The sequence below is a fragment of the Oryx dammah genome, unplaced genomic scaffold (assembly GCF_014754425.2).
Source record: "Oryx dammah isolate SB20612 unplaced genomic scaffold, SCBI_Odam_1.1 HiC_scaffold_29, whole genome shotgun sequence".
NCBI lineage: Eukaryota > Metazoa > Chordata > Mammalia > Artiodactyla > Bovidae > Oryx > Oryx dammah.
Genome location: NW_024070213.1, coordinates 15,417,549 through 15,428,213, shown reverse-complemented (window position 1 = coordinate 15,428,213; position 10,665 = coordinate 15,417,549). Strand labels below are relative to the sequence as shown.

The following is a 10,665-nucleotide window of genomic DNA, read 5'->3' as shown; positions in this document are numbered from 1 at the left end:
GTCAGGAGGTCGAGTGTGTAGAGGGCAGGAGTCGGCCAGACCCACGGCTGGTGGAGGCATCAGGCTCAGCCCCTCTGGGGTTCTGGCTTCAGACTCCAGGGAACTTTGGAAAGACAGTGAAGCCATATTGAAAGTAGGGAAGGGAGAGGTGAAGGGAGGAGGTCAGGGTCAGGGTCAGGGTCAGGGTCAGTGTCAGTCCTAAACGTGGGTCTCAGTCCCGCTCTGTACCCATCACCGTGAGCCTTGCCCAGTGTTACTGAAGTCAGTCCTCTCAGCCGAGGTGCTGAGTAACCTGGACGGAGGCTGGTCCTCAACCTTGGAGCACCCTGTCCTCATCTCTTCAGTGGGTGAAATCATGCCTACCTGTCTGGATGTGTGTGCAGGGCAGCTGGTGTGGTACCTGGCATGCGATATCCACTGGGAGCTGCTCTCCATCGTCACGAGGGTCCTTCGTATTCTCCTGAGTCCTCCTCAGTGACTTTTTAAAATTTTGTATTGGGGTATAGCCGATTACCTGGTGGCTCAGAGGTAAAGTGTCTGCCTGCAATGTGGGAGACCTGGGTTCGATCCCTGGATCGGGAAGATCCCCTGGAGAAGGAAATGGCAACCCACTCCAGTATTCGTGCCTGGAAAATCCCATGGACCAAGGAGCCTGGTGGGCTGCAGTCCATGGGGTCGCAGAGTCGGACACGACTGAGCAACTTCCCTTCCCTTCCCTTCATAGCCGATTAACAGTGTTGTGGTAGTTTTAGGTGAACAGTGAAGGGACTCAGCCGTACATAGACATGGATCCATTCTCCCCCAAACTCCCCTCCCCTCCAGGCTGCCGTAGAACCTTAAACAGAGTTCCCTGTGCTGTGCAGCAGGTCTTTGTTGGTTACCTATTTAAAATACAGCAGTGTGCGTGTGTCCATCCCAAACTCCCTAAATATCCCTTCCCCTCATTCTTGCCCCCTGGCAACCATGTTTGTTCTCAAAGTCTCAGGAACTCTATTACCCCATCGTCTGCTCCCGTTCTGACTTCTCTCTTTGATGGAGACCACAGTTGGTGTGCAGAGCCCTCCTCGGGCACTGGGAGCCGCACAGGGCAAGGAGAGGCATCCCCCTAGTTTGGAGAGCATCCCCAAGCCATGGCTGGGGTTCAGAGGTCGGGGTGCACACACACAAAAGGAAAAGGTCTCAGATTCCAGGAACCAAAGATACAGATTTTTTTTCCCCACACACTGTGAGGCATGTGGGATCTTAGTTCCCTGACCAGGAAACCTGTGCCCCCTGCGCTGGAAGTGCAGTCTTAACCCCTGGACCACCAGGCATGTACAGATTGCTGCACCGCAGTGCAGCACCAAGTGAAACGTATGTAGCTTCAGGGAACCACACGCCTGGTCAGGCTCTCAGTGTTTGCTGAGCTCAGCCCTGTACAGTGCCCCAGGTGAAGAGAGACACGTACCAGCTGAAGAAGAGTTTGCAGTCCTGTTTCTATGCTGCAGACCTGAGTTGCCATCGATGGTCCGGTGTGGCAGGCAATGCAGGGTGCCCAGGCTGTTACTGGGGGTGATGTAGTGGGGCAGGGGTGGCCTCAGGGACTGTCACATCCCTTCCTTTTCCAGCACACCAGACCTAAGGGCTGTAGGAGTGCAGAGGAGTGGGCACCCGGGAGTCTGACCTTATGGTGCTTGAGCTGGTTAGAAAACGATGGAGGCAGCACTGGAGGGTGGCGTGGTACAGGGACAGTTTGCACAAGCTGGGGATGAAGAGGGCAGTGAGGTGATGCCTGAGCAGCAGTGCAGACGAGAGGTGTGTGCTGACAGATAGTGGGAATGGATGGGGACAGACGGGATGGGCCAGATACGCATGTTCTCTGTATCCAGAGGGAAGAATCTTGACAACAGGGACCCACTGCAAGTTTGAGGGGTTGTTGGCATCCTCCTTCTCCCTGCCCCTCAGCACTGCCCGAATGCCATTACTCCTCAAAGCTCAGCTCAGATACTCTGGCAGCTGGCACCCCCTCTTCTGCATGCCCACAGCCCTTTATCTGTGTTGTTTGTAAGTCCCTGATCACTTTATGCTTTGTACCGTAGTTATTTTAAATCTCTCCTGATAGACTAAATCACTTGAGAGCAAAATCCACATCAGATTCACCTAAGCTCCTCACGATGTCTTGAGCAGTGTTTGGTATATAGCAGGTACCTTAGGTCGGATTTTTCACGTTAGGAAATCTGTTCAAGCTTGCTCAGATAACAAGGGGTTATAAGAAAGTAGGAAGCAAGCTTGTGGATGCAGGAGACGAAGTACAGCCAGGCGCCTAGGGGAACTGGAGCAGGAGGAGCTATAAGGAGCCTTTCTCCTTTCTTCACGCCCTGCGAGGTTTGTCCCACTTCTCTTTGTGTCTCTTAGTTTCAGTTTTCAAGAGAGAGAATCTGCTTGGCCCCGTCAGCAGTATCAGATGTCCAATCCCGATCTAAAGAAGCCGTGGCTTCAGGGCTGAGGGAATTGGTTCTTTCTGGAGCATGTTGGGCTGCCCTGCAAGGGCTGTGGTTGGAGTGGGCAAGCTAACCAGTGTGTCTGGATGGTAGGCATTCAACAGATATTTGCTTGGAGAATGAATGAATGTCACTTCTGGGAGCTGCGTCTCCCAGATGACTGCAGGATGGAGTGGAAGTCTGAGACTCTGGACTCAGGTAGAATTATTAGGAGACGTGACGTAATCTCAGGATGAGATGATTCAGGCCCAGGAAAGGGAAGTTGTGCGGGGGACAGAAAGATGGAGAAAAAAGTGAGAGGAAGGTGCAGGAAGAGAGAACATGTAGGGAAGATGAGGTTTGTCTATAAAGGCTAAAAGCCATCATTCCAATTTCTTACTTTTTTTTAATGCTTCTATTCTTCCTTTCTTTTAAAAATTTTTTAAAATTATTATTTTTATTTTTAAAATATAAATTTATTTATTTTAATTGGAGACTAATTACTTTACAATATTGTATTGGTTTTGCCATACATCAACATGAATCTGCCACGGGTGTACATGTGTTCCCCATCCTGAACCCCCCTCCCTCTTCCCTCCCCGTACCATCCCTCTGGGTCATCCCAGTGCCCAAGCACCCTGTATCCTGCATCGAACCTGGACTGGCGATTCATTTCACATATGATATTATACATGTTTCAATGCCATTCTCCCAAATCATCCCACCCTCTCCCTCTCCCACAGAGTCCAAAAGACTGTTCTGTACATCTGTGTCTCTTTTGCTATCTCGCATACAGGGTTATCATTACCATCTTTCTAAATTCCATATATATGCATTAGTATACTGTATTGGTGTTTTTCTTTCTGGCTTACTTCACTCTGTATAACAGGCTCCTTTATTTCTTGAGATCAGTGTTTAAGCTTTTCTTATAACCTAGAAATGGGGCTTCCTTGGTGGCTCAGATGGTAAAGAATCTGCCTGCAATGCAGAAAACCTGAGTTTGATCCTTGGGTTGGGAAGATCCCATGGAGAAGGGAATGGCACCCACTCCAGTATTCTTGCCTGGAAAATACCATGGACAGAGATGCTTGGCAGGCTATTGCCCGGGGTCGGGGGTGGGGAGGGGAGTCACAAAGAGTCGGACATGACTGAGTGACTAATATTCAGTGTGTATCCCCCACTGGGTGAACCCTAAGGGTGCTCGCAATCCACTCTTCAAAATTAATAGAATTTTTTCTTTCTTTTCAAGCTACCATGTTTCTTGAAAACTGGAAGCGATTACAGATGCGACTGGGCTACTTCTGGGACCTGACTGGCATCGAAGAGGAAGAAGTGAGTTCTCTTTGGATTTCTGCTTTGCTTTGCCCCTGGAAATAAATTGTCTTGAGTGAAATAGCTACTTTCTTTGCTCTCACAGGAGCTGGTCACCTGCCAAGTCTTGCTGTGACCCCTTTCCTAGCTCGGCTCCATCTAAGCCAGGGTTGATAGGCACTGAGGCCAAGAGTTGAAATCCTCTATCTTCTCTTGACCTGTAAGACCTCAGACTTGATGGGTAGCCAGATGTGCTTGTGCTCTTGGTGGGAAAAAATGGCACAAGAAGCAAGCCTTGCCATAACCTTGAGGTTCAACTCAACATTCTTCCACCTCATTGGTGCTTGAGAGCATGAAGCAAGAGGCTGTGACCCAGATCTGTTATATGGACGTGTCTGGATGCCCCTGGGAGCCTGCTAGGGGTCAGGTGGAGGCATGGGTGCCAGGTGCCTTTGATGTTTATGGAGAAGGAAAGACCCACTTACCCAGTACTCTGTCAGCAGATGTGACATTGGAACATGAGCTAAGAGAAAGCATAGGTTCTTTCAGAGTCGAGTTTTATGGACAGATGTTGTTTAAAGGATGAAAGTAACTGATCTGCCCTTGGGGCTCATTTGAGAACTAGGGCCCCTGAAGATAGTGGCAAGTTAACGATGACCAGCATGGGCACGGTTGCTCATAGTTACCTATTCCCACTTGCTGCCATTGCCTGAAGAGCAGAAGTGAATATTAACTAGGCACTTGCGTTGCCGTGGGCATTGTCGATGAGGTGCTGGGACAGTGTCCAGAGGTCCAGGAGGCACCCCCGGTATTTTGAGTACCATGGACTGGCTGTCTGCGAGCATATGGCAGCCTCATGTAGAGCTGACCTTTTCTGTATTCTCCATCACTTATTGATGTCTGTTGCCTTGGAGATTAGGGACCCCTGGCTCTGTGACCCTGATGTTTTGATCCAAGCTAGTGAAATCCCCAGTTTAGTCTTGCCTCCCAAGTCTGTGTGGCTCTGTGGTCTGTGATATGGCATCCTCCCCTCTCCTTAAAGCTCCAGGTATTCATCTTGCCTTTGAGCAGGTGGGCATTCGATGACCATGGATTGAGTTCACACGCTCACTCTATCCCCAGTCCTCTGCGTTTAGCGTATGCCTGGGAACTCATAGCATTGCAGATTCTGTGGCAAACGAGAGAATGTACATATGGATTCTGCCTTCAGAGTGGATACAAATTAGTTAAGAAGATAAGCAATGCAGAATAATGAAGGCAATTGCATTTCTTGGGGGAAAGTGGCCAAAGTAGTGCTTCCAATGGAAAGAGCTGTCAGAGTTGGACTGTGTGGGTGATTTTGTCCTGTTCCATTTCATTCCAGAGACAGAGAAGGAGAGAGGAGAGAAGAGATAGGAGAGGGCTGTAGCTGGATGTGGGGAGAGGGTAGGGGCACAGCTCCCTTCTCCTAAGGCCAGGACTCTGAGGCCTCCAAGGAAAAGAAGAAGCTTCTTGGCACCTAAGCCTGTGTGAGGCCAGAAACAGGCCAAGTGTGTCTTCTGAGTAGCGTTGAGGAAGCCAGCAAGTCTGTCTGAAGAGAGGATGTGTAAACACACTCACGTGGAGAAAGGCATCTATCAGGACTCGGCGCCCTGGAAATCTCAGTCCTGGGCCCCTGGCAGGAGTGAGATGTTAATCCGTTTTTGTTTCTTGTAGCCAGGTTTCTTGTTTAACCGATGAGCCATGGTCAAGTCTTGGGACGGGCCTGACTCCAGGAACTCCTGTGCAGGCTGAGAGGGGCCTGACCAAGCCTGGGTTCACCCTGGCACAGGGAGCTGGTCCTGACAGGCTCTCTGTGCGAGGTTCCTGGGGGTGGATCAGTTCTGCAAGTATTGTTTATGAGCCCCTGTGCACCAGACTGGGGGCAGGCATGACTGGGAGAAGGGAGGACAGCTGTGTCTTTGCTTCCAGGTATTTAGATTTTTGGACTTGGATATTAAACACACTTTAAATTGAGTTAAATCTGAACATGCACATCAAACAACTACTGTGGACCAGGTTCTGATTTGGGATGTGGCACTCCCACAGACATGGTCTTCGAGCATCTTCAAAGGACTGAATTCAGCTAAGGGGCAATCTGGTCTCTGAACATTTAGAATACAACAGTGAGTTTGAGAGAAATTACTTCTGGCCTAAAAGAATGCTTAAAAATAATAGACTTAAGGCAGAAGGAGAAGGGGGCGGCAGAGGATGAGATGGTTAGATGGTATCACCGACTAAATGGACATGAATTTGAGCAAACTCTGGGAGATAGTGAAAGACAGGGAAGCCTGGTGTGCTGCAGTCTATCAGACCACAATTAAATAACAACAAAAAAATCAAGGTTTTGGAGACTGGTTGAATTTTAATGAGCAGCAAAGGGAAGAACGGGTACCCATAGGAGGAAACAGCCAATGGGACCGTTGATCTGGGGAAGCTCAGATGTGGCTCAGAGGTAGTGAGATGCCTAGGAAGTGTTGCTGGCTGCAGGGAAAAGGGATTGGGCTGCAGTGGGGGGCAGAGCAGCAAATGCAGTCTGGTGGCCAGGCCAGGGAGTGTCCTGGTTGCTGCTCTGCCTGCTTAGGTCATGAGAAGGCATGGAAGGCAGGAGGCAGGACTGGCAGGTATTTGTGACCTGCCCTGGGACGTACATGAAGTGTCGGGGGCAGATTTAGTGTTAGTTGCTCAGTTGTATCCAACTCTTTGCGACCTCATGAGCTGTAGCCCTCCAGGCTCTTCTGTCCATGGGATTTCCCAGACAAGAATACTGAAATGGCTTTGCATTTCCTTTTCCAGGGGATTTTCCTTGCCCAGGGGTCAAACTCTGATCTCCGTCACGTGGGCAGATTCTTTACCATCTGAGCCACCAGGGAAGCCCTAACCTATGTTCAAATGAGGGGCAAGAGAATGGCAGATACTACCTGGGCTTTGGGGAGAGGGACGCAGGAGTCCTTGAAGGTTGTGATTAGAGCTGTTTCTCTGATCTCCAAGTCTCAGGAATCCTCCTGTAGGCAGCTGTACAGACGGAGCCCCCAGACAGCTTTCTTTCCTGTGATCTTTATTAGGAAATATGTGGGAGGGGAGGGTGCTAACTCACACAGAGACCAGAGACATCCACCCTCTGTCCTTCCCCCTTGGGCTGCCCCCTCCACATGAGACACCATGGAAATGAGCAGGGGAATGGGGAAGGTGGCTGGAGAATCCACCTCCTGGGTCAGCAGCCCCAGGCCGAGGGGCCTCCTTGTGGAACCAGTGGAGATGTCCCAAGAGACTCCTTTGGAGCCTGTTGAAGGAGCCTCCTGCCAGACCTCACGAGTCTTTGCTCTGAGGTGGGGTGGTCTTCATCTTGGCCACCTCTCTTGCCCAATTACCTTCTGCCCTCAGGCCCCAGATGTCCTTGGGACCCCTCAGAGAGTGGCCTTATCTGGCCATAGAGTCCTCCCCTCCATTTCTCCCATCCACATCTACCATATCAGGCTTAGCTGTCCCTAACGGCTTCCCATCACATAACACACAACCTCCTGCCTCCCCTCTGAGCCCAGCTCATGGTGGCCTTCCCCTCCTCCAGAAATTCCAGCTTCCTGGATCTGCCTTCTCTCCACGGCTCCTTCCAGGCTTTGCACTGGCTCTTTCTGCTGCCTCGAAGGTGCCAGTCTCCACCTGACCTAATTCTTTCTTGGCTTTTCTGTCCCAACGTCACCCTCCTCCAGCTGTTGTTGTTCAGTCTCTAAGTCATGTCTGACGCTTTGCGACCCCATGGACTGCAGCACGCCAGGCTTCCGTGTCATCCATTATCTCCCACAGTTCGCTCAAACTCATCTCTGTTGAGTTGGTGATGCCATCCAACCATCTCATCCTCTGTCGTCCCATTTTCCTCCTGCCCTCAATCTTTCCCAGCATCAGGGTCTTTTCCAATGAGTCAGCTCTTTGCATCAGGTGGCCATAGTGTTGGGGGTTCAACTTCAGCATCAGTCCTTCCAATGAATATTCAGAATTGACTTCCTTTAGGATAGACTGGTTTGATCTCCTTTCAGTCCAAGGGGCTCTCAAGAGTCTTCTCGAGCACCACAATTTGAAGGCATCAATTCTTCAGTGCTCAACCTTATTTATGGTCCCACTCTAACATCCATACCTTCCCTAAATCCCCCTTCTGAAGCGGCCAGCCTGACATTTCTCCTGCTGCTCTGATTCCCCACCTGCTAGCTTCTTATTGGTGGATTTGTTTGGTTACTGTCACCTTCCTTCACTTGGAGATAAGCTCCTGGAGAGGAAGGACCTTGTATGTAGCCTCAGAACCTGGAAAAGAGCTCCCACGGGCTCAGAGCACAGGAGATGCTTGATGGCTCTTGGATGGAGACCTTTCTTGATTGCATCTGCAGATTTACCTCTGTAGATCAGCAAAGACTGGTTCTGAGCTGGCCTAGGCCCTTTCTTCAGGACAGCTCCTGAGGGATCAACCAGATGGAAGCAGCTTTGTGAAATATTTCCCAGAGCTTTGTGGGAGGGTTATGTATTTGTGATGACTTGGCGTCAGACCACCCATCCAGGGAGGCTATGTTTAATGATGACCTGCCCACGGCTGGATATGTCAGAGCTACACTCATGGGGGTCTAGATGCTACTCTGGCTGGGAGCTCATTGGTCCAGCTCCCTGCCTTTGAGGAATCTTGTGACCTAACCTGATCTCCTTGACTGTAAGCAGGGAGATCCTTGTCTGACCTTGCTGCAGTTGCAAAGCAGAGAAGGCTAAGATTCCACTTTCAGAGACTGGGACTCCTGTCTATGTGCCAAGAGCTTTTGGCTTCTTATAAACAAATGAGGGGGATCTGAACTGGGGCCCAGAATATGGTGCAGGGGGCCACAGCCACAACTGGGAGATGCCTCTATGTGATGTCACATCTTTGGAAAATTAGGGACTGGTCAGGAGCCTCCTCTTATCAGAAGAGAAGGCCCTGAAGCTCCTCTGCAGTGGGTGACAGGGTGAAAGCAAGTCTTGCTTGAAGGTCTTTGGAATCAAGATTCTGGTATTCAACAAAAACACTCAGCTATTATTTTACAGTTAAAATCTTCCATAGCAATCATATAGAAGAAAAGCAACCAGATTTCAGAGGCCATGGAGGAAAAGGTCACACTGTGTTTCTCAGAGTATTTCTGCAGGATGTTATTTGCTGGAAGTGAGAGTTTTGTGGGACCTGCTGGGCTGAAGAATATTCAACAGGAGAACCTTTTCAGAGCTTTTATTAGGCTCCTGGTGACTCTCAGGTGACACGTTGTAAGGAGTTTTCCGATCAGTTCGAGCCTGGAATCCTTTTTTAACCCCAGACCCTCCTGGCACACACATTAGGAATTGCTATATTGGAGGATGGAGGAAGAGGAGAGACCAAATGAAGTGAACTTCACAAGCATTTAGGAATTTCTGTGTGCTCCCATACAGGCTTCCCTGGTGGCTCAGAGGTTAAAGCTTCTGCCTCCAATGTGGGAAACCCAGGTTTGATCCCTGGCTTGGGAAGATCCCCTGGAGAAGGAAATGGCAGCCCACTCCAGTATTCTTGCCTGGAGAATCCCATGGATGGAGGAGCCTGGTAGGCTACAGTCCATGGGGTCGCAGAGCGTCAGTGGTGTGGTGCTAATTACTGTGAGAAGCACAAAATAGGACAGACCAGATAGCAGATTCTTATATTAGGATGTAAAGACTCTCACATGTAGAACAACTAGGAAATAATAGAAGAAAAATATGTGATCAAGAACTACATGTTGTACAAGCTATAAAGCTCGAGGGTTTTGAGAGAAAGGAGGCACCGCCACCTGTGGTTCAGCAGGCAGAGAAGGTCCCACCTCTCAGGGTGGGCTGCATCCTGGAGGCCTGTTAATGATGGGAAGCCTTCAGAATTCTGGAATAGCTCCTTCTCTCATATCAGTTATTCTTATGAGTCATGTGTGTAGTTTCTCCTCTCCAGCATCATGGCATTTCCCAGGAAAGTTAGAGATAGGTAAGGAGCCTAGCTTGTTGGCTTTCGGAATCTCTGAGCCGTGAGCAGTGATAAGGGAATGTGTGTTCTCTGAGTCTGCTGAGAACCAGCTCTGGGATCCCTGCCTGGGAGTTCTCGGTAAATGTTGCAGGGATGTGAAGTCCTCACGTCCTGGATATTGGTCCTTGAAAGCTGCGGGGAAGACACTCAACTTACACCGTTAAGTTCTCTTTGAAGTCAGCCGTGCATCTTCCTGCCTCAGCCTCTGAGTTGCTGGACTGTGGTCTTTCCGACGAGCCAGGCTCTCTTTCTCATGCCTGGTGACTCACTGTTCAGGTTTGTGTTGCTGAGTGGCCCGGGGGATGTCTCCTGAGCATCGGTGTACTTGCCAGTGAGTTACTCACCTAGACTGAATGGGAAACAGGTCCAGGCATGCAAGTTTTAAGATTCCCTGTGGCCACCTTTAGCTTTGCTGTTAATTGGCCGCCATTTTTAGCTCACGGAAGACTGACTTGAGGAAGACACCTGGTCCTTGCCCTGACATCCAGCTGTGGGGCACATCTGTTTCTCCAGCTGGGACTGGGCTTATTGAAACTTACAGTGGAGGCTGGGGATAGATGGTGGGGTGGCCGGAGGCGGCCTTTGGTCACTGCTGGGTGCAGCTCAGGGCTCCTGTCTGTATCAGCTGCTTGTTAACGTGTCCTCTCTCTTTTCTCAACACCGGCACTGCCCCCAGGAACGTGCTCAGGTTTGGTTTTTAGTGTGGTAACAACTGTCGTGTGTCCTTTCCTGCCACATTGTGGTCCTGGTTTTCCGGGTCTAGACGCCTCGTGGTTGTGTGTGGTGTGGCGGTCGTGTGTGGTGTGGCGGTCGAGTGTGGTGTGGCGGTCGAGTGTGGTGTGGCGGTCG

At 50.2% G+C, this 10,665-nt stretch overlaps 1 protein-coding gene across 1 annotated transcript in view; it reads left to right on the top strand.

Annotated features, from left to right (window-relative positions):
- Nucleotides 1–10,665, top strand: part of ANO2 (anoctamin 2) — a 337,093-nt gene that overhangs the window by 163,417 nt on the left and 163,011 nt on the right. The window contains exons 12-13 of the mRNA XM_040234945.1: nt 3,709–3,795; nt 6,727–6,744. Coding sequence (XP_040090879.1) covers nt 3,709–3,795; nt 6,727–6,744 — 105 coding nt within the window. The remainder of the gene's footprint in view (nt 1–3,708; nt 3,796–6,726; nt 6,745–10,665) is intronic.